At 42.3% G+C, this 24,369-nt stretch overlaps 1 protein-coding gene across 4 annotated transcripts; it reads left to right on the top strand.

Annotated features, from left to right (window-relative positions):
* Window positions 1-3,377: 3,377 nt before the first annotated feature.
* LOC119013801 (E3 ubiquitin-protein ligase RBBP6-like) lies at window positions 3,378-24,363 on the top strand. 4 transcript variants are annotated; one of them, XM_037088646.1, is made up of 20 exons: window positions 3,378-3,624; window positions 4,037-4,164; window positions 5,969-6,074; window positions 7,479-7,527; window positions 11,433-11,477; window positions 11,605-11,687; window positions 11,952-12,063; window positions 12,165-12,304; window positions 13,304-13,476; window positions 14,444-14,547; window positions 14,645-14,809; window positions 15,084-15,235; window positions 16,069-16,171; window positions 16,265-16,322; window positions 16,397-16,439; window positions 16,522-16,842; window positions 16,969-17,106; window positions 17,998-20,157; window positions 21,166-21,268; window positions 21,530-24,363. In XM_037088646.1, the coding sequence occupies exons 2-20, from the start codon at window positions 4,098-4,100 to the stop codon at window positions 22,766-22,768; spliced, it is 5,361 nt and encodes a 1,786-aa protein (XP_036944541.1). In that variant the 5' UTR covers window positions 3,378-3,624; window positions 4,037-4,097; the 3' UTR covers window positions 22,769-24,363. The 4 variants fall into 4 exon arrangements, with proteins under 4 accessions (XP_036944541.1, XP_036944540.1, XP_036944539.1 ...); XM_037088645.1 differs by lacking the exon at window positions 3,378-3,624 and having other exon boundaries at window positions 3,635-4,164; window positions 11,952-12,048; XM_037088644.1 differs by lacking the exon at window positions 3,378-3,624 and having other exon boundaries at window positions 3,635-4,164; window positions 11,952-12,048; window positions 12,162-12,304.
* The last annotated feature ends 6 nt before the right edge of the window (window positions 24,364-24,369 follow it).

Below are 24,369 nucleotides of genomic sequence, written 5' to 3'. Positions count from 1 at the left end.
CCCTGAGTGGAGTAACACTATGGCCATCTGCAGTGTGAAGAGGGAAAAAAAAGCCTTGGAGCTGTGAATGCTGCTCAAGCAGAAAGACAGGAAGGAGGGAGTGTAAGGTGGAGGGGAGGATGAGGGAAGGACCGAGAAAAATGAAATAAAATGTTTGGAAATTATGTGTCCCAGTAAAACTCACTCTAGCATGGAAACACACAATATTGTCATTATGAGGTCACATGCATTATCATATTATTTTACCTCTATACAGTATTGAAGAGCATTTTGATTCGCTAAAGAATACATTTACATTTTAAAAAATCCACCTTTGGCTCTTTTCGAGAAAATTTCAATTAGTTAATCAAACTTCCCACAGATAAAACACACAAACACAGTGATAATGTAATAAACACATCATTTCCCATCCATAATTTACATGAGCACACACACGCACACACACACACACACACACACACACACACACTTAAAGCTAAGAATTGTAATTGTTTCCCAGCAGCCCTTTGATGGCTGAGTCACTGAACATGTCCTGTATCATATCACGATAAGAAGAACATCAGTTTAAAGGCAGCAGCTGTTTCCCTTTCATCCTCTCTCCCTCTCTCTCCTTCTGCATCTCTCCATCCTCCCACTGCTTTCACAATGGTGCGCTAAGCCAGGGAAGATAGGGCAAATCCCTCCTCTGAGCAGAGCAGGCACGAGAGAGAGGGTGGGGGGAGACCGAGTGCACAGCACTTCCTCAAACACTCCTCTCTCATCTCTCCTTTCTCTCCCTCCGTTTATCTGAATCCAACCAATCAGCGTGTTTCCTCTGTGTGTGTGTGTCATCATGACCAACCTGTAGTGATGATGTCAGAGAAGATTCCTTCTTCCCGAGCTACTTTCTCACTCGTGCTCTTCCTTCACCTCTCGTCTTCCTCCCTTCAGAGTCCTCTGGTACGCTCATTTTAGCTTAGATCATATTTTTCTTTGATTTGACAAATAAACGCTCAATTTATTGAAATGTGTCAGTTCTTATTTGCCCCACGGGTGTGTTAGATGAGAAGCTTGATAGCACCTCTCATGCATTTACAGTGGCCTATAGAGCTGTAGCCAGCAGCTGATTAGCTTAGCTTAGCATAAGGATAGGACACAAGTGTCCCACAGTGACATCTGAGCACATTATAGCTCTTTTTTAATGTGTAAAAACCAAAGTGTAATAATTTGGATGCCCTCCCTTAATCATTTTTTTACTACCTGTGTTAACTGTGTTATTCAATTGTGAGCTGCAAATGGAGATTTCAGACGTACACATCATTACCCATTTGCATTTTCACTGCTAGCTGTAGAGACCATTGCATTACTGGGTTGTTAACATTAAATCCTTGGCATGCCAATGTTTCCACCAGCAACTGCTCCCAGACAAAGAAATGTAGCCAATCAAAGTGTATGTTAGATCACTTCCAGACACAAACCCCACACGCCACGCAGGAGTTTACATACAATTTAATTGCCATTTTGTTCAGTGTATCCAAGTGAATCTTTACATCTCATTCATTTGAGATGCACGTTCGGTGCCGTAATATCTCATTAATAATTGAATCAATGTAAGGTCCCCGTTGTGGAGGCTGGATATCAAAGACGCTAGCAACACTGAAGCCGCAGCTAAATAAAAACAAGCATAATCAAGCCTAGTCGAATCAGTCGGACAGCAGTGTTTGTCTGTCTATCTTTATACATTACAGCTCAGGCTCGGTCTACACTCAGGCAGATTCACCATCTATAGAAAGACTAACTGTCTCTTTAAGGCCGACAATAGTTACAGCTTCTGTGCAGATTAAACAACTGAGATGTGTGGTAGGTGGCCCATAGGTGCCCATAGGTGGCCATTGTTAACAGAACTGGCTGTTGGCTGGAGCTTCCTACTTACCACACAGATATGAGGGGTTTTTTTTGTTTGTTTTTTCATTTATCTAGCACAAAAGCGAAAAAAAGGCATATTTATGAAATCGTCAAGGAATTGCGTCACGGAAAGTTTTAAAATTTAAGAATGAATATATCGATAGTGAAAATGTAGAGCTAATTACTGTAAAGAAAAAAAGAAATTGTGATGCCAAGAATTCCACTCTGGGCTTAAAACCACAAATGTAATTGTTGATATGTATAACTGGCATTTCAGGCAGTCCAAATCAAATCAAATCCAACTGTAATGAAAGAGTTCATTACAGTTGAATCTGGAATATTAATTTCTGTTTGTACCTGAATCACACACACACTGACAGAATGTTAGTGGCATCCTCGTTCTCCCTGCAGGAACCTGGTTGGAGAGGAGAGGTCGGTGCTGTCGTCAAACAGCACTGTCAGCTGACATAGGGCTTTATTTCAGCTGAGGACAATCAGGCATTGTTTTTCAATGGCCTTTGGGCCGAAGGTGTCAAAGTATGAACCTGGCAGAGCAACTACACACTGCAGCACAGCTCAGCTAACACACACAGACACACACACACACACACACACGTATGAGTGTCATAAATGGTACTTTGTCTCCCTCTGGTGTGGTTTTGGGCTACACAAGCAACAGAGCTACTAACAGTCAACCATTCAGCTGAGAGTTATGTGCACGTTGATGCTTTGTTATTCAAAAAGTAAAATGTGTGTCTCTTTTTCCGCTGTGTACCTAAATCTCAGTGAGCTTTGGAGTGAGTTTGCCACTTGCATTATAATACAAATTTGATATAAAATTATATAAATCAACAAACCACAACTCTAACAGAAGGACTGGACAAATGGCGGCGATAAATATAATCTTTATCAGGTGTGAATGTGGTTTCATTTGAGCCAGGCTGCGTGTTGTCCCCTGAGCCCAGACAGGTGCACCGCTCTGAGTATGGATCACAGTGTTGCCTTCAGGGGTAGAGAGAAAAACATGTAAAAATCTATATTCTAACCTGCATAGTTAGCTTTAAGTGTGAAAAATACACGTAGTTGTTTTAGGCATCATCACAAATGTGTATGTAAGTGTGTATGTGTGGACATTTTTTCTCTTCTTGTATGACACTAGGCTATAGATGGGAATGCTATGCAGGCCTTTTTTTCATCTCTTAGTGAGACAATAAAACCTGTTTAGACACCAACTACTGTTCTCATCGATATGCATTTGACTTTTTTCTAAAACTGATGATGATAATATTAAGAAGAAGACGATGATTTCAGAAAATGAAATTATCTTGGTTATATCAAACATAAGGTTTAGCAAATGTTACAGATTCAGTTGTGGAGACACTATAGCAGTGGATATATTCTTCTTTGCTCTTGTAAACCATAATCTCTTATTATATTTTTTTAATGCAAGTTAGTCATTGGAAACTCCGATCTTTTATTTAGACCATGAATGCGAAGTATTTGCAAAGAATAAACTAAAATCAGATCACGTCAAAACCAACAGTAAAACCTGATAAATATATAACGCCTTGTTAAAAAAATATCAACAGCGTCTTAGAGCACATAAGCATAAAACAAAACTTTTTAATACATTAATAATAACTATAAAATCGATACAGGGTGTTTCGAGCGACAGGCACAACTCAACAGGAGTGGAAGAGGACGGAGCGTGCGGGCACCACGTGAACGCAGCATCAGACGGTAAGTGCACTGTGCTGACGAGCCGTTGCCTGCGGAAACAGCTGGTGGTTTCTGTCAGCGAACAGTTGAGCGTTTTAGGCAGGAATAAAAGTTGAAGTTAGGCTCGAAACGGACTGAGGTGGCTTCGGTTTGCCTCCCCGCCGCTCCTGCGCCAGACGCCGGGAAATGTCATCCTGTGAACGCCACTTTATCGCTTAGTTGTTCACGGACGACGTAGCTCCATAGACCGGTGACGCTCGACGCTGCTAACGCCGGCTAGTTAGCTAACTTTGTTCTCCCATAGCAACTACCAGGGTTCAGCCAGCGCCGAGAAAGTGACAGCTGTCGGTTGTCTGACAGCGTGGGGCGAGCTTTCTTTTTTGTGTCATTCCAGCATGACTCATGTTCATTATAAATTCTCCTCCAAACTCAGCTACGACACGGTGGTGTTTGACGGCCCGCACATCACGCTGAAGGACCTGAAGAGGCAGATCATGGGCAGGGAGAAGCTGCGAGCCGGGGACTGCGACCTGCAGATCACCAACGCACAAACCAAGGAAGGTAATATCACACAGACACACGGACGGACTGATAGCAGTGTGTTTGTCTCGACTGTTTGAACTTTGGAAGAAAACACGTGGTTCAAGGTTTTTGTGTTTGTTTGTTTGTTTGACAGCTGGCCAGCGAGAGAGTGGTTTTTTTTCTTCTTCTTCTTCTTCTTTTGCGTCACCTCTTTCAGCTCGACAGGGGGTCCAGAAAAGTCAAGCTCTGACAAAGGGGGGGTGCTAATGAATGGGACACATTCCTGCTGCATTTACGCCTCACGCCGGTCATTAGGCGGCCTGGTGGTGGTGGATCAGCCCGGGCCGGTGGCAGCATGCATGCAGAGGTCCTCGCACATGAGATGTGTTTAAAAATAGCACAGGTGTGGTGGGTAGCACAAGCCTGGCCATGACCATAAGATTAGAACTGAACCTCACACGCGCACCACAATGGAAATAATCATTAATGGGCATCAGTAATGAAGGAAACGTCCGAGTAAACCCAGCATTTCTCTGTTTGATGCAAACCGTTTAAAGAACAGGTAAAGTAAACGCCTAGTTGAGAAGAAGAGGGCAAAATATAAAATAAAATGAGTGATACACAGATCAAACGTGGTAATCACCCACGACTTCTCTGAATTACCTAGTGAGTCACAATCCTGCAGCTAAACTCTGGAAAAAGGTCCACAGGCTACCTGGAATTTTACTGATATGAGAAGAGAGGATAGTTAGAAACAATAAGAAAAAAGACCATGTCACTTAAAACAGGGCTGTGTCACTACAGCATCCAATGGTGTCAATACTCTACGGAGGGAATTTAGAGGAATGTAAAATTGACCATAGTTAACCAGGCTTTTTGAATTAATACTAAAATCTTTATTTTCCAGTCATGTTTTTGTAATGCCACAGCTTTTTGTGACATGGTGAAATAGTTTGGCAGAATACACACACGGGAGAAATTTACCCTTTGTAACATGTTGTATAGGTATTTTTGTTGCCTGAACCAAACCAAACTAAACAAACTGAAAATTGTTATCATGAATGTATTCATAAACTTATTTCATTATTGAATCATCAGCTGCCTTAACAATCAATTCTTGATTAATCATATGAAATATGAAAATATAGAAAACTGTTTTTAACACTGATATTTGATGTAAAATCAGAGTTGGCTACATCAGGAGTTGAAACAGCAGATGAAGGGCAAAAGCTTACCTGAATTTTAAATTCAGTAAGACAAAATAATGACCTCATTTTGATTACGAGGCTCCCGTCTATCACTTCTCAAGAACTGGCAACAAAATCCAATCCATACTGAGGCGACTTAATGACTAAAATGTCATATCAGTTTCTGTCTTTTTGTATTGTTTTTTTTACTGATAAAAAGACATGTATTTTAATTAAATACATTTTCTCATGCCAGTATTTTGTGTTTTCTTAGTCTGTATTTGAAAACCAAGTATCTGTAATCTGTTATTGTAAAATACTCTTTGATTTATTTGTGCCCGTCTCTGATTGTCATTGATCATTAACATCCCTAAGAAGTAATCATTGCTGTAGATTTGTGAAACCAAAACTGAGACTTGGAGTAGAATCCTTCTGGTTAAAGTCTCAGACTCGTTGTTTAAGACTGTACCTAAGATTAAATCTCAAATGTACTCGGTGGCAGCAAAGGGAGCATGATATTTCAGTAACCCTGAAGATGAGGGATATTTCTGTGAAAGTAAATATGCACTTGCCTCTCCAAAATCCCAACTCGGATCATTTTGTGTGAGCTAACCCTTCCCCTCTAAACCCTCATTTCCTCCATCTGTCTCACCCAGAGTACACAGATGAAGAAGGTCTGATACCCAAAGGCTCCTCTGTCATCGTCAGGAGGATCCCCAACAGCGGAGTCAAGTCCGGCTCACACAGCAAGACCCGAAACACGTAAGTGCTGCTGAATTCCTGCCTTGTGATTATTGTTGATGTCCCTGCTGCTGCTGCAGTCTCCACCCTGCCTTCAGGAGCCACCACCTGGCACCTACAAGTCTACCTGTAGTGCTGTAATGAGGACAAGTGTGATCCCTTCAGCTGATGGCCAATATTTGATAAGACAGGGTGTTTTTCATAATATTTCCTTGATAATTATTATGCTCACCGGAAAAGAGGAGAGACTAAAACTGAAACTCCACCGTGACGTTCAGAGGGATTACCCAGATTTTAGTCGGGCTTAGACAGGAGAGGCAGCGGTGTTGTGGGTTTTATGCATTGAAGGCAGGAAAAGACCTCGCTGGAACCAACAGGCAGTCATGTGATTAGCCCTGTCAGCAACATGCAGGGGGGGGAGGAGTGGTGCGGCTGCAGCATGACTGCCCACAAGATTAAATGCAGCAAACTGACTCTCCACCTGCACAGGCAGGCCGACAGTCACTCGGCGTCAAAGGCCTTAACTTTGAGTCCTGTTCATTTCCATTTAAAAGCAACCGAAAAAAAAGACTTTTAAAAAAAAGATTTAAGAGCAACAGTAAACCACAGGTTTTGGTTTCAGACCTTCAGAATCACGAAAGGAAGATGCTCTTCCTAGAGTCACCATTTTGCATCAACACTGAACACACATAGCTCGACATCTTTCATATAAAAACAATGTTTCTTAAGCTACAATAATAGTGTTTTCACATAAAAGCTACAGTTTAGACATAACAGAAAATAGTTTATAGATTTGCCAGATTGCAATCATACCTTTGACGTTGTACTTTTACATGATATAAGCTGACAAATACGGGGCTCAACAGTTTTTTCAACAGATTTGGCAATTGCCTAAGGCGAATTAAATGCCACATCCGGCAAGTACATCTTACGCAATCAGGCTGACTGTTATTTATATGACTGTTAACTTCAAGCTTTCTTGTTATTTGTCAATCCTTGAACATCCACTATGAAGCTGGCTTTACTAAACATTTATACACACCTACTCGACTCTCAGCTTAACATTGATTCTTTAGGGGTATTGTGGGTAATGTAGGACATCTCAAAGTCTCATGTCATCCAAGACATCCAGAGCCACAGGTACAATTTGTTGGTGTGCTGTGGGTGCCCACCCAGAGGAGCCAGGGACCTTCTTGCTGACTTCTTTATAAAAGAAAAGAAAAACTTTCTAAACCACAATAATTCTGGTTTTCATTAGTTGTGTGATTCACTTTAAAGATTGGTTTTAAACTTTTATTTTACACAGAATAATGTCCTCTTAGATAAACACAAATGTTGTTTTATGTTATTTCAGCCCTTATCTTTGTTACCAGTGTTAGATTGTCCTGGACAACTTATTTAAAAAGGTTTCCTTTTGTGTTTTAGTGAGCGATCAGAGGGCCAGCATCACCACGCTTTTGGAGCCTACAAAGCAGTACGTAAACCAAACTACATCCCACTGCACTTCTTCTGCTGCAGCTCCACTAAACACACACAGTGTTACTGTCTGGTCTAGTGTCTGTGATCGAATATTAGTTGAATGTGTACTGTGCTACGATTGGGTTAAACAAATGAAACCGCAATCAAATTCGCAGAAAGCCTCTGTTTCCTCTATTGCACTTTGAGTTCCTGTCGTGAAGAGGAAGTTGTATTTAGTATTTGATTTACAGGGAGCTGCTGACGATAAGTAAAAATATAGTATTTGCAAGTAAAGAGTTTACAAGTTTTCAGTTTAACTAGTGCCATATTTGTACATGGCCAAAAGAGAAAAACACCTGCAAGTGTTACCTCCAATAAAGGCCCTCAGCTGTTAATTTAACAAACTGCTGTGTCACCAGTCAGTGTTCATTGTTGACAGTCATTCAGTAGCTGTCTGTGGGTGGTGGGAGCTGTTCGGGCGGGTCAGACTTTATCACGCAGACCAGCTATTAAAGACTGATAAACCCAACTGTTGCTTTATGATGCTGGAGCTGCTGACGGTCCTGTAGTTTCTTCTTCACAAGCTGCTGCAGCACTTGCACAGATGCTCTCAGACATCTCATAGCATTTTGAGATGTATACATTCATTTATTAGCCTTCATCAATAGCTGTGCTGATGAAGTCTTTTAAAGGAGGAATTCACCCAAAAATGAAAATTTGGTCATTATCCACTCAGCCTGATGGAAAGTTAGGTGAAGTTTTGTAGTCCAAAACATTACCGGAGCTCCATAGCAAGCAGCGTTCTCCTCTCAACATAAACATAAAATGTCTAGTCCAAGTGTCCAGAAGCCTCGAGATCCCAAACTGATTTGAAAACACATTATTTACATGCTTCTTCGAAGCTAAAATTGTCACTGTAGTTGCTAAGCTTAAAATATTAGCATACCCCAAGCCTGCTTGGCAACGTGTTGTAATAGTAATGTCTTTTTAAAATCAGTTTGGTATCTTGGGGCTTTTGGTGATTAGAATTATGTTGGTTGAGATGTATAAAGCCATTTAATGTTTTTTCTTCTTTTTTTTGCATAGTTAGTATATTTAAATATTTGCTGTGAAGCTCCAGAAATGTTTTGTGGGCTACATTAAGTTTTCCGACTTTCTGTTGGCAAGAGAATGAGTAGATAATGACTAAATTGAATTTGTGGTTGAACGTCCTGATAATTAATGGCAGTGTTTGATTTATTACATTTGATCTTATTTGGTCTGCAGATAGGATTAGTGTTCACCATCCACTGAAAAAAAATGAATAATTTAGCATCAGGATAATCTAAATCTACTCTAGTGAAGTGTAAAACATATCATTAATTAACACCAACCAAAATCTTCATATCCGTCAAGAAACGATCTCTTAATGCAATTGAGATAAAACCAACAAAGGAATACAATGTCACCTCCCTTCTAATAACAGTAAACAGTGTCTTATCTTTTAATGTAGGGCCAAAAATGACTCCTCAGACACCTAATATTTTTCTTTCATCCCGAGTTCTTGTAGTGTAGATTTGTTTCTGATCCTGTGAACTAAACACATCTCAAAAGCTTTAACTTGCTTCAGTCTGAATTAGTGTGCTCTGACCTGACCTGATTTTGTCTCTGGTTTCTCAGTAGGAGAACTGTCTGCCACTCTTCTCAGTACGTTGAGTCTGTTGGACTGCACATTTTTTTCCTTTGTGTTTTTCTACCAATAAAGTCGTTTGTATGAAGCTGTCTTATGTATTGATTATGTGTTTGACTTCACCAGAGAGAGAAAGACACTGATAACACAACCACAGTCGATACCTCAGATAACACATTTTACAGACACATCCCTATTTGTCATCATTGAACATTTCAGATCGATGATTAAAGTCTTTTGTCCACATTTTTCCTTTGCAGGAAAGACACATTGAGCTGAAAAATGTTGTTAGAGGAATCACATTGACCATCGGACAAGCTTTTAAGGGTTCAACTCCAGAGATTTAGTATTGCTCTTTCACACAGCTGGAGGTCTCAAAAAATCCATATTTTAGAAAGAGAAGTTAAAATCAAAGCAGTGGAGGCAGAGGTATCATGATCTCTAATCCCCAAGCTCCAAAATGCTGCATCCTAGATTTCCAATAATACATCTTTGATAGCTTCTTTTGTGAGATTTGTCTGAGTTTTAATACAACTGGACATAAAGATCTGTCATACTGCCATGAACAATATAATATTTATATGATATATATACACTACAGTGTAGAACACTGAGGTTTATTTAGCAGCTTTAAGGTTTATATGTTTATGATTTATGAATATGTGGTTGTGTGTGTGGCTTTTAATGCATTTATTGAGCGCATATAAGGAGCAGTAGTGACGGCACTATCTTTGTATAATAATGTAAATCTCTGCGGTAGATCTGTAACTTTACCAAAGCTAATGCATTTAACATGCTGATGTTCAGCAGGTATGATCGAAAGCATGTTCACTGTGTTACTGTAGCATATTAATATTTAATTAATAATTAGTTGCCGATATTAGGCCATAAATCTAAGTAGTTGGACAGTTTGAAAATGTTTAAATGATGGGTGGTGTGATTGGGATCATCCTGGAAGGGATTTGCACAAAATTTCATGAAAATGCCAACCTCATGGGGGCGCTTTGTGAAAAAGTCAGGTGATCACCAGAGTCTTTAGGGTTTATCATATGGGGATCACGAATGTTGCTATAATTTTTTTTTTTTTTTTTTTTTTAATTGAGTTTTCAGCTCCATCCATTTGATAAATGTGCACTACTCAAACAGTTGCTCAAATTATCAACAGAATGTGAAGAAACAACATTTTTGTCATTATTACATATATATTGTGTTGGAGAGAGACAACATCGTAAGTTAGTATGCTAACCAGCTAGGCCCGGCCTGTTCTGGTCCAAAGCTAAACAGCTGAACATGAACGCTTCCCTTATGCTCTGCACTCCAAGTCTAGATCACTAGCTGCCCAGCTAACTAGCTAAACGGCTGCTACAGTTAGCTGTTACCCTGGTGATATGCTGCCCAATAATTGTTTTGAGTATGAATTTGACCGGTTGCCAACCTTTTTTAAAGATATCTCTATCTGGTCCAGAGACCGATTGATGCTCGATTTTTGGGTCCAGTGCCAGTACTGATAAAATGGAGTATGAATCTGATGTCTTTGTATCTGCCAATACATACACTTTTTTTCAATTAATGGAAGCATCATTTTAGATAATGTTGGTCTAAAAATTGTGCAAATTAGAAAACATGTACGCTGGGCTCTGATATGGACCAGATTTCTGGGACAGCCAACCGGCAGATCAGCGTAACCATCCATGCTAGTGAAATGAACAAACCAAGAACAGGTTCTGGAAAAAAACGTGAAAGCACCAAGGTGATAGGCACTGAGATAGATGTTAGGTGATGAGAGCAAAGATGTTTGTTTTGTTTTTTCCTACAAACTGTTGGCTCCACAGGTGCAAATTCCCAGGGAGCATTATGTTGTTGGCTCCTTCATTTTCAGTGAAGAGAGTGAGGAGAGATGAGAAGGGAGCTGGCAGGAGCAGCTGAGGCGGAAATCTTGGGATGAGAGCAGACATTTATCATCCACTCTGTGTGACAATCACTGCTGGATGCTGGTGTAAATTATATCTCGGCTTAAAATCACAAATGATACCCGGGCTAAAGCATCAAGTTTAGCAGGACAAATGGTCTTCTGTTGGAATAAAACCATGAGCATCGTTATGAATCAACTGTGTGTATTTTCTGGTAAAACTTAACAGTGTTTCCTTTCCAATATATATATAATCAGAGCTCTTAATCTTCTCCCCAGACATGTAATTCGGAGGCTCTTGTCGCTTCATCTGCAAAACTGATTTTGTGTTTAATTATAACAGATGGAGGAGCAGAGTTCTACCAGAGCCTTACCCCTTTTTTCCAAGGTATATTCACCTACATACATGTTATTTAGCTTTTAGGAATTTATCCTGGATTGTGCGAGTGACCGATGCTCAGATTTGACCTGCCGTCTTTGTGTCTGCTCATGTAAATCCATGTCTGTACATGCAGATGGCCAACCTGGCAGATGCGGACGTGTCGGAGGAGGATAAGATTAAAGTTGTGTTAAATCAGTCCATCTACGAATCCATGAAGTGAGTCGTTTCCTGTAATGCCCTCAGATCTCTTCCTCATCTCTCCACCTGCTTTCTCCTTGTCTTTTCTTTCTTTTCCCTTTTCTTTCTGTCTCCATGTCATGATGCATCACTTGTTCTCTTTTGGCTTTCATTACTCTATTGCATCTTCTTCCACAGTCTTCCAGCACGTTGTACGTTATTTTAATTATCCACCTTAATTAACTTTCATCCGCCTTGCTTTTCTGTAATTTCTTTTCTTCATCCGTCTTTTCCTGTCTCCAGTTACAACAAGAAGTTTGGTGCTGTTCTTCCATCGAACTACACCTGTTACCGCTGTGGAACTACAGGACACCACATCAGGAACTGCCCCGCTACCGGAGTAAGACCAGAACATGTGGGCAGTTTCAGTTGCAAGAAAACAATTTGTGTGTGACTGTGCTGTTTGCATGTGTGTACTGTAAACCTAGCATTACCTGCCTGTGTGTTTTGCAGCAGGATAAAAACTTCGAGGCCCTTCCGAGATTGAAGAAAAGCACAGGCATCCCTCGTTCCTTCTTGCTGGAGGTGGACGATCCAAGCATAAAGGGAGCCATGCTGACCAACTCTGGACATTACGCCATTCCTGCCATACACGCGTGAGACAAAAGATTCAGTTTTTGTGTGTCAAAATCAGCACCACTGTTGTAAATATAAATCCCAGGTCTGTAACAATTTGTCAGATGTAATGTAGGTCCTAGCTGCAAACAAAACTCTTTACATCTCAACGATGTTATGTGTTGTAACCTTGTATCTTGAAGTAAACATGTATGTAAGGCTGTGAACCTACCCTCTTACTAAAGTTACATAGTTATTTTAAAGAGGTCATATTATGCTAATTTTCAGGTGTATACTTTTATTTTGGGGTCGCAAGTATAATAGGTTTACACGATTCAGCTATCAAAAAACACATCATTTTTCTCATATGGTGCACTGCTGCAGCATCCCGTTACACACTGTGTCTTGAACCAGTGTAACTTAATTGGCAGGATGTAGCCATTCAGAGGCAGAGAAGGCTGGGTCAGGCTAAGCAAGGTAGTGTGATCTAAAATAACACAGCTAGAACAGTAGCAACTGTATGTCTGCCGACTGAATGGAGTGTGTATGATTTATAATAAACATATATGTGTTTATACAATGCCTGTAACATAGTGATTCACATAAGTTTCAAATGTAAAGGCTCGACTCGACTCCTGTGGGAGAGAGTAAATAGAGCTTTTGCAGGCAAAACGTGCTCACTTGAACGTTAATAATTGCCCTCATGTTTGACTCTAAGCCCAATCCCTAAATGATAACTGTAAATTGTATAAATGCATCATATCTGTGGTGAAAGCAAAACATAGTCATTAGCTGAGTGTTTAAACAAGGCAACTAGATTTTCTACTTGGTTCTCTCAATTAGAGGAGAGAAAGGCCTCTTGTTGAAATCCTGGTACATAACCTGAGGCCTGTTTAACTGAATCATCGTAAGCGCAATTAGCAAGACTGTTTGTGCCCCTCAGCTGACGGTTGTCAACCATACCCTTTTAACAGTCACTCTGGTTAAAGGCACCCTCCAGACCCATAAAACTTGGCGTGTGAACTGTTGTCTGTCTATAGTAAGGCGTACGCCATTGGCAAGAAGGAGAAGCCTCCATTCATTCCTCAGGAGCAGCTAGAACCAGAAGGCGAGGAGGATCCTGTCCCCACCGAACTCCTCTGTCTCATCTGTCACGACCTGCTGAGTGATGCTGTGGTCATACCCTGCTGTGGAAACAGCTACTGTGACGACTGTGAGTGTCTGCCACAAACACACACAAGCACACACACACACACACACACACAAACTTTGACCCTCAAGGACCTAGAACAATATTTGGGATGCTCTCCTGTAAGTCTTTTGTTTTATTACTCTGTTCTAGCAGTTGGCATCAAGGGCCACACATCAATTTATTCAATGGAACCTTAAGTTTCATTTTACATTTAGTTTGGCTGAGAAAGTTTGAAATGACCAGAATTGTTCTCAGGCAGAACCTCAGACAGGAAGTTTAGTTTTTTTTTACTTACATATACTTAGATGATTCAGAATTCAATATATATTTTTGTCTATATCTGATTAAGCATGTTAGAGCCATTTATCATAACATTATTCTGGGTGTTTTTCAGTGAAAAATATATATAATCCTGTATTTCATTTAATGGCCATGTAGATGTGTCCTAAAAAGTTATTTAATCACAGCAGAGGAACATTCCAAAGTGACTTTTTTCAGAGAATATATTAACAAATGAACATGAAGAAAAAAAAACAGGAAGGAGAGAATATGGACAGGTGAGCGGTTCAAAAGTTATGAATCATTTTAAGACAACAGCAATTTTTTTACTGCTGGTGGCTTTCCAGTTCTTTGAGGGTGAAGGAATAAGTCATTATTTGATGCCAAATCCATATTAGTTACTTGGTAACTCCCTAAACCACTGACATGTATAAAGGTGGATGTTTTCTTTCATTTTAGGCAGTTCCTATCACACTGTTGCATGTTTAAGTGTTCATTATTCTGACAAGTTTGGTTTTAATGCTATAAAAAGGTGCTGAAACATCACAATCACGTCATGTTGAGATAGGTGTATGGGTGGGAACTCGATACCACAGCTCCACCCCTGATCACTGCGAGGCCAAACGACACCAACAGCGCAACATAGCCTTGCACATATCCAGGATATTCTCTCATTATTGTATAGAAAACCATTTAATCTCTTCGTCAGGTATTCGCACTGCTTTGCTGGATTCAGAGGACCATATGTGCTCCACTTGTGGCAAGTCAGATGTCTCCCCTGATACCTTGATACCCAATAAATTTCTCCGGCAGGTGAGTTGGGAAAGGAATGGAGAATATGTACAGAGATAATAAAATAAATTGAGGGTGGTGTTTGACCAGAAGCCTTCTATTGTTCCTCCCAACGCAGGCTGTGAACACTTTCAAGAAAGAGCAAGGTCAATCTAAAAGAGGAAAGTGTGGTAGCTCCCAATCCCAAAACCCAACCCCGACGCCGAGCCCTGTCCCCACCCCGCCGCCTCCAACCATGCAGATCCAACCACAGAAGCCTTACCAGTCGACCCACAGCCAGCAGGTGATCCGCGTAATGATGTGTTTGATCTGGGAGGCAGACAGACAAAGACTAGCGCATGACTAAAGTGCAAATAATTGCGGTTCTCTTTCACAATCACATTTTGTCAGATCTCAGAGTCATAGTTCTCTTCTGAAAACCGTTGAAACACTTAGAAGACACTATGCACTGCATGAACAAGAATGAAGCATGTATATTGTAATTTATGTTGACCCTCTCTCTGCTTTCTATGTTATATTCTGATCCCTGCTGTATTCTTGTTGCCTCTGTTCATTAGGATCCTCTCCTCTACTGCGCACAGACTGCAGACACACCATCATCGTCTCAGGTGTGTGAGGCGCCTCCCACAGCATCAGGCCCCGCCCCTGCTCCTGACACGCCAAGCACATTCCTCCAGCCTGCGCAAGGCCACCTGGAGGTATCTGACAGGTAAAGTCACTTCAGGATGCAGCGTGTGTGTGTGTGTGGGGGGGGGGGGTTTGAAAACAGTTCACCCTAAAAATCCAAAATACATATTTTCATTATACATTCCTTATCCATCTAGATTGTTTTGGTGTGTGTTTGTGACGGCACAGGGTGTAAACATTAATGGCCTCTTGTTGATTAGCTGTAACATTAGCTTAGTTAGCTAGCCTTTCATCCATGAGTAGATATCTGCTTTTGGATGACAGGGCTGCTAGCCTAACAAAGCAGATATCTACTGTTGGATGAGAGGGTAGCTAACTAAGCAGGAAGCCATTAATATTTACATCCTTTGCCGTCACAAGCATGAGTAGATGCACACTTTCTCTGTGTGGATAACGATCTGACAGGCGGGTCTAGTAGAAAGAAAATAGTTTGTACATGAAATGTCTCACTACATAGTAAGTGGATTATCTGTTGCCCAGGTCAGGATTTCTTCAAAGAGACATTGCTGTTGAGTTTTTCCAAATTAATTCTTTTGGCTCTTTGAGCGCCACAAGCCGAGTGCCATCTGGTTCCATTACACATGAGAGAAGGCAGACATCCCCATAGCCAATATTTAGAAAAATTAGCGATTCCTCACCAAAACAATCTCGATGCTGTAGGTCAAAGGAAAAGCATGTATTTTAGATTTTTTTTATTCGTGACAAAGTGTCTGTGTGGGTACAGCCTTCAAGTACCCACCGAAGTTGAGCATTTGGTGCAATCCCTGATCAAATGTGGCGCCGTGGATTAGAGCTTGAAGAGCTCGCAAACAGTCGCATTGATGTGGTGCTGTGATGTATCTGCTGTTTCTTCAGGGAGCCTGAAGAGAGGACACATGATGACTCAGCGGCTGCTGCACCTTCTGTGCTGGTGTCACATGAAGATCCCACTGCTGCTGCATCACAGCTGATACCACTGGTGAGGGGACACACACACACACGCACACTGACACAGACAAACTAACTCCATGCTGCAAAGTTTCTCCGTATGAAATCTGTGATGTCTGCTCAGGTTAAACACACTGCGGAGGAACAGCCCCAGACAGTGAATCCACAGCAGTCCTCCTCAGGTGAGTGACTCAGAAGCAGTCCCTCTGTCTGTCTTTTCATTATACTATATACCAATTTATCTCTGAATCCACAGGTGCAGCCCAGAGAAACCCTGGACCACCAACAATTTGGGAAAGGTTAGTGAAGTGTGCGTGTTTTCTAAGGTCCTAGTGTGTATATTTTTCTATCCACTGATGTCTTTTCCTCTCTCTCCCACAGTGCCTCCTCCTCTTCAGGTTATCCCCCCACAGCCTGGAGTGAGCTGAACAACCGGCAGCTGCCTCCCTCATCCTCCTCTTCCTCCTCATATCCAGTAGCTCCTCCGCCTCTCTTTCCCTCACCCCTTTTCCACACGTTCCTCGCCACTCAGCCGCCTCACAACCGTTACCCCCCTGGATACCCACCTGCCACGCCCGTCTGGACCCTCCCGACCCCCCAGGGTGCCCCTATCCCTTCCCTCTGCTCCTCTGCCTCCAGCTCCTCCATCCCTACCCTCATCCCCCAAAACTGGTACATGCATCAGAGAAAGAAGAAGGAAAGGTAAATGAAACACAAAACCGATGTCTGATAAATCAGTTGTATTACACAGTATGAGGATAATGTATTGATAATTAGATGAAATATAGATCTCCCCTCACATGCCAACCCTTCTCTCTTTGCCCTTAGGTCACCTAACAGAGGATCTACCTACAGACGCTCCTCGTCTCGCTCAAAGTCTTCAATGTCCAAATCTTCCCACTCCTACTCTCGCTCGTCGAGTAAGTCCAGATCCCGCTCCCGATCCAGGTCCCAGGGCAGATCAAGGTATTTTGTGCCTTTTTTTTTGCTTGTGATTATTCTATTCTATTTTCTAATAAGAGCTCATGCTTAGTGTGTTGTCCTACCTTGAAACTGAACCTCTGATACTCACCTGCAGTCAACATATTATATCCCAGTCGGTACTTAACAGTGAAAAACTTATTTTTTTCATAAACATGTAATATAAATGTTGTTGATACAGATCTCTTCAGGTACATACTGAGCTGGTCTTCCTTTTACACTTGAATAATCAACTTGTGAGTGCTCTCTGGTGGACAGACTATGTATCAGTGACACTGTTTCTACTGTGAACTACCACAGTCCTTATTTGCCATATTTATGCTTCAGTACCTTGCTACTAATCAGTCAACATATACACGGTCAGACTGCATAAGGTATACAGTTTGTTTCTGTTTAGGATACTATCCAAACTGATGGTCAAGAGGGAGGAATAGGGATGTAAGAGAGTAAAGACACAATATTAATATTGTGTTAAAGGCTTTAAAATGAAATATTGACATCAGCCCAATATGAACATTCCTGCCAATATGTAAGACCGATAAGATGGTGCCTTACTGATAGACACCATTTTTTTCTTTTGCCCAGTGAATGTGTTAATTCTGAAAAGTATTATATGGGGAGACTTTAAGTTCTCCGCAATGAGATGGAAGAAATGTGTGCATAAAAAGGTCTTGGAAATATCAGCATGTTGAATATCGGCAAAAATCCAATGCATGCATCTCTAGAAACAGACATGTTTTCTTTACCCCATTCTTTCGTAAACAAGCATACTGAGAAATAGAAATGGAAGAAACTCAAGCAATGGCAAGACAATAGTGCCTTAAAATGTGTGTGACATATGACATGTCTGAATATTCTCTCTTTGTTTTGTTTCAGGCCCCACTCACCCTACTCCCGCCACAGAAACCTCCACCCCCGCTCTCAGTCCTCCCACTCCTACAGCTACGGTTACAAGCGCTCCCCTACGCCGTCCTCGTCGTCTTCACCTCGAGTCGGTTACCGTTCAAGGTCCAAGTCCCCCTCAGATCACCACAAAGCCAGCCATCACAGTCGGCATCACAGCAAGAAGTCCACTTCGAGCAGGTACAGCTCCAGGAGGCGAGGTGAACACCCTCAAAAGGAAACAGGAGGCGAGGGGAGAGGTCACCTGTACGCTCAGCCTGCAAATCAAACCAGAGGTCTGGAGCTGGACAGAGAGCGCTACCTGCAGTGGAAGCAGGCGTACAAAGAGTGGTGTGAGAAATATTTCAACAGCTACGTCGGTCACTTCCACCAGCTGCCTCCTCCTCCCCTCCTCGGTCTTCCTCCCTCTCCTCCTCCTCAGTGGGTCGAAAGAGAAGGAAGCAGAAGTCACTCGCGCGCCAACTCGAAATCACGCAATCGACTCCAAGGTAGACGGACGGATGGACGCTCCCCTCCATCCCAGTCATCCAGCGACAGCCGCTCCCCTCCATCTCACTCTTCAAGTGACAGCCGCTCCACGCGATCTCAGTCGTCGAGCGAAAGTCGCTCCTCTCTGTCTCATTCGTCCCGCGACAGCCGCTCCCCTCCGTCTCAATCGTCCTCTGACGGACGCTCCACCCCATCAGAAGACGGAGTTCCGCCGAGGGCACTTACAAAGGGCAGTGAAGAAGCGGTTTTGCAGGAAAGAAATACAGATGACAAGCAGCTAATTACAAAGAAATCAGAGAACTTCAGCACCTCAAAACATGAGCAATGGAGCGTGAAGAAACATGAGAAGGAAAGAGGAGAGGTGTCCTCATCCCCCGAGTCAACGGATGACTGCAGAAAGGACAAGAAGAGGGACAACTCTGGACCAAGTGCCTACAAGGATGGCACCCCGGTACGTGACAAAGTCACCGCCAGTGAGGCCTTAGAATCAGTCCAAACACTCATGAAACCAGGTAAACATTTGGATAAACAAAGAAAAAGCAGAGAGCAAAGAAGTTTGGAAATGGATAAAAGAACGAGAAGTGACAAATACTCTGACTCAAAGCAGGATGTGGAGAGACGACACAAAGAAAGGCGCAGCAAAGGTGCAGGCAGGGTGGATACAGACAGGTACAGAAACCCTGAAGGCAGCAGAGCCTCTGACTCACGATCAGACAAGAACCGAAAAAGAAAAGGAGAGGACGGTCAGAGAAGCTCTGTGAAGGCCCAAAGCAGCAAGTGTCTGAAAACAAAAATCACAGAGGTCCCAGAGACCCGCAAGAGTGAATCCCTTAATCCAATGGATGGAAAGAAACAAAACATAGAGAAGAAGCAGGAGAAGAAGATGTTGCCTCTGACGGAGCAGGACATCTGGGAGGGAGGGATAAAGGTGAAACCACAGAAGAAGATAAGCATCAACATCAACCTGGATTTAAAAAGGAAGGAAGAGAGCACAGAAAAACTGGACTTGTCTTCTTTCGAGAGCATCGCAGTAAAAACAAGTGAGGAAATTGAGACAACTGGTAACGGAGAGAAGTTAAACAGGGGAGCGGCAGAAATTGAAGTAAATGAAAAGAAGGAATCCAGCAGAAATCGGGAAGGTGAGCCTGAAGATGAAATAAAACCAGAAGAAAGAGAGGCAAAACCAGTACTGAAGAAAGATACCCACAGAGACGATGAGAGAGAGATGAAGACAAAAGAGCATAGTGAGGAGGAGGACTTTGACTTATGGCATTATGCCTTCAGCGGAGCAGAGGAGCAGAAGAAGGAGAGCAAGAAACAGTGGGAGGAACAAGACAGGACGGAGGCCAGCGAAGGACGAGAGCTGTCGAATGACGAGAGGAGGAGCGCGAGGGAAGGAGCCCAAACAGAACGGAGAGTGTGGAGTGACGGCGGAGGTAGAGAGATGGAAGAGTCTATAGCAGGTCCCCAGAAGGAGAAGCAGAGAGCAGAGGGAGGAAACCTGCCAAAGGAGGAGCTGATGGAGGGAGCAAAGTGGTGGATGGGGAAAGCAGAAGAAGAAGAAGGCATGACCAAGCCCAAGTCACAGAGGAGCAGAGACGAGAGCCACCCTCACAGATCGAACACCGAGCTGGACGATGGCAGGTCAGAATATCACTGCTTTGTCCTTTAAAGTTCTTCTTGTTCCATGACACCACAGTCTAACCCTAACCCACCATCAGTCTTTAAAACTGATGTCAGCAAATACAGAACAGACACATTTATGATTAACATCGTTGTGCTAATCTTCCATGAATACATTTGTGACTGCCTCACAGTGAGAGCTACTCCACGTTTCACTTTAATGTGAACTAGCGAAAGTAGGCGATCTGATACAGCTCTGTTACATGTTACAGAGAGTAAACAGTTAACAGTGAGGCTGATACCAGTGAATTAAAATCACCAACTGCAATGCTGGATTAGGTACTGCATAGAGAGGCCATCTGAATCCACTGCAGGAATAGCAGACTCCGCCGCCACCAATGATAACTAGAGGTTGACTGATTAATTGGTTTGGCTGATTTAGGTGCACTGTTTACAGACTGGTAACCAGGATTAATGGGAATTGACTCTGATAGTGGCCGACGGCTTGCAGCTAACCCAGCTTCCAAAGTGAGCAAGTATTACGCGGTGTCAGGATATTTTACGAGAAGGGGAAAATAATGGCTCAAAACGTAAAAATGGCTCCCAATATCTATTTTTTCAATAACTGAATAAGAAGGAAAATAAGACCCATAGAACACAGTTTGAAGCTAGAAAGGTGGCAGGGTCCATCACATATAAACAGAATGAATATGTGGTGAATATTGTTTATTCAGTTTGTTGAGTTACAAAACAAAATAAGATGCATGTATAATATGACATGCATAAATAATCAGCATGTCATTCAATCATCATGTGAACATTATTAGTTGTATTTAGTTGGACATAACTGTTATTTATGATTTCCTTTCCAAATACCGCAGAAGTCGTTGGCTTATCAGATCGTTCAAAACACGTAAAGCCTGTCAATTAACAGATGCAGTTGTCTACCAACATAAGAACACAGCATGCTTCATGAAAGCCTAAAAGCCATTTTTGAAATTTAATTTTCCTTGCGTTTGTTAAATGCAGCACATATGAGGATCATGAGGAGACAAAGACGGTGATGAAAACTCTGGAGGAGTTCACACAGGACAGAGCTGCTGACAGGGAGGAGGATCTCACTCTCAAACAGGTGTGTCTGTCAGAGCAGCATGTGGCGCCAGATCAACCAGCAGTCACATTGTGACTTAGCTGGAATGTAAATAAAACACTTGTAAATATTGATGAACAATCATTTGTATTTTCTTAAAACTTTTGTGTCTTGTACAGTAATTGTTCGTTGGTTGAACTGCAGGATGTTTTGCTTTGTTTTCAATGTTTAAGAGTCAAACGTTTCGGAAACACTGAAAAAAGGTGCATTTCATCTCAGTGACGCCTTAGTTGTCTGTGTCAGGTCCCTCGCTCCAAATGGGAGGAGGAAGAGTCTGAGGAAGAAGAGCAGGACCAACCAGAGATCAAAGTTCAAAAGGAGGCTCTTGCAGTGTTCCTGCTGCCGCTGCCATCATCATCATCATCTGTGTCTGTGACAGCAGAGACGCCAACGGACAGGAAGATGGAGGGAGAGAAAGAACAACAGAGACATAGAGAAATAGAGAACGGGAGGGACAGAGGGAGGGGAAGGGAGGGAGAGAAAAACTCCAGAAGTGTGGCTCCCTCTAGTGGCAGAGACAGACCCGACAACACCTCATTAATGGAGAGAGGTGGGGAGAGGAGGACAGAGATGGAGAGACCGAAAGACAGAGAGAGAGGAAGGGAGAGCGAGAGGCCGAGGGACAGGCAGAAAGAGAGCAAACGATCTAAAGAGAGAACGAGGGATGAAGGGAGAGGGCGGGACAGGGAGACAGAGAGGGGACATGGCAGCAGGAATCTCCCTTCCTCGTCACATGACAGAGAGAGGAGAGACAGGCACCGGGGGGACGACCAGAGCGGCGACAAGAGCTCCTGGTGTCCCGGCAGGAAATCCTCCAGCGGCTCGATAAGCAGAGCCGGCGAACCACCTGACCAAAATGCACACAGAACATGTCGAGACACGTTCCCTGATTGGAAATGTAAAGACAGGAGCCGTTGCCAAAATCCCCGAGACACATCAGGCAACTACAGGCACCAAGACAGGCCTACGGGGACCCGCCACTCCCCTCCTTCCCTCTCCCACAGCTGGGGTAAAGCGCTACCGCCCGAATCCCCCGGAGGGTCAGAGCTCAGGAAGCCCAGAATGAGCAGCCCTGGTCGGGAATTAACGCAGAGCAAGGCAGAAAAGGGGGAATATAAGCGAAACAGGGTGGATAAGGTAGTAAAAGAGGGCAAAGTAGAGGGCGATGCTGACAAACTGTGCGGAGGGAGAGAGCTGGAGGAGGGGGAGAGGCCCAGCAGCAACAGCGTCAGTACATCAGCGAGCCAGGAGAGCAGTGACGACGACGACAGTGACAGAGGTAAAGAGCAGAAGAAGAAGCACAGAAAGGAGAAGAGACAAGGCGCCCTGGAGCTCCTGGAGGAAGGAGTGCTGAAGAAACACAAACACAAGAAGGCAAAGAAGAGCAGAGATGGAGGAGCAGAAGGGAGCAGTGGAGAGGTAGACAACAAGTGGAAAGAGGAGGAGGAATGTGCCAAGCTCTGCTCACTTATGTTATTTTGAGCTACATGGGGGGGAAAAAAGTTAAATATACTTGAATCATGTTTTTCCTTTCTCTGTCCTAAAAGTGCCTGCATTAGTTTTGTGACTTTTTGTTTCCCCAGGATACTTTTTGTATCACATTATACCACATACGCAGCATCCAAAATGAAAGTGAACAAATTGTGAAGGAAAAGCACTTTATTTATTTAAGAAAATGAATGTGAATAGAAACAAATTTGAGACTCTTGACCTCTTTGCTTAATTTAAGGTCAAGGAACTTGCACATGCTCGGTACTCGCTCAGGACTGCCACCAACTATGGTTTATGGACTAAACCTGAAGTTTCACAGCTTGCATGATAGAAACCTTTTGACAACAGGTCCGCCGGTAGTTTGATTTGCCTCACTCAGGAGCACAGGAGTGCATAAAGATGATTTATGAAAAGAGAATGATTAATATATAACTAATACTGTGAATATTTATGATTTGAACCTCTGTGTTGTTTTTTTTTCTGTAAATATTTGATTTAAAAACAACTGCTCGGTGGAGAAATTATTTACCAGAGGAAAGTTTAATTTTTCCTGTTTTGAGGGACTAAAAAAAAAGAAACATCCATAAAATGTGCTGTGTTTTTTCCCAGCCCATTTCTGCCAGTTAAAGAAAGAAATTAATATTAATAATATTCCCACTGTAAGTTATAGGTATGAGATAAAACGTCATGATCATGAAATATATGTTAACTTATAGCTCAAAATGATTTTTATTTCATATTTTCAACTTTTTATCCATTTAAGCTGGAGCAGAAAATTCTAGAGAAAGAAAATTCTTGAGTTTCATTCCCATGTCGTTGAATACTGATGCTCTGGGTTGGCAAGAAATGTCTACTTCACCTTTTTTATGATGACGTTTTTTCCCATAATTTCAACTTTTGCCCCACCATTTCCATTTTGATTTTCATCATTTTGACATTATCTCATAGTTAAGACTTAGCATGGGCAGAGTGGCAGAAATAGGCTCACAAACATCAGCCCACAAGAGCATTGAATTGAAACTCTGAGCACCAAAACACTGTGAAAGATAAATAGCACAGAATGCTAACATGTTAGCAGACTGATGTGTTTCTCACAGAGCTGCTAGCTGGGGGCCAGAGGTGTTGCATGGGCCACTTCTTATGTCCATCAGAACACAACATCCGATGCTATTAAAATGCCATCTGTGATTAATGTGTAGCGAATGATGTGGACTTCTGCTGTTGAGATGTGTTTATGCACGGATTTCACAGCCTGGGAAATTCAACAATTATTAAAATCTTTCAACGGCACCAGGATCTAATGCTTAATTTCCTTCTGCGCATTTTTTTTCCTCATAAGTGTCCCGCAAGGTTACATTTAAACTAGACACCCTGTTGTTCATTAGAGCTTTCAGGACTTTTATAATCAAAGGCACAACTCCAAATACAATCTGGTCATGTTTTATGAATGGTGATGAAACAGTCATTTGTAGAAACAACAAATGAATGTGGTTAAGTTAAAAAAACAATGTTTCCCATTGAAATGTATTCAGAAATAAAAAACTATACAGGAGCTTTAAATTGGGAATAGACAAATGTCTGTAGAAAAACAA

This window comes from Acanthopagrus latus, chromosome 23 (genome assembly GCF_904848185.1).
Source record: "Acanthopagrus latus isolate v.2019 chromosome 23, fAcaLat1.1, whole genome shotgun sequence".
NCBI lineage: Eukaryota > Metazoa > Chordata > Actinopteri > Spariformes > Sparidae > Acanthopagrus > Acanthopagrus latus.
This window is presented reverse-complemented; position numbering and strand designations above follow the sequence as displayed.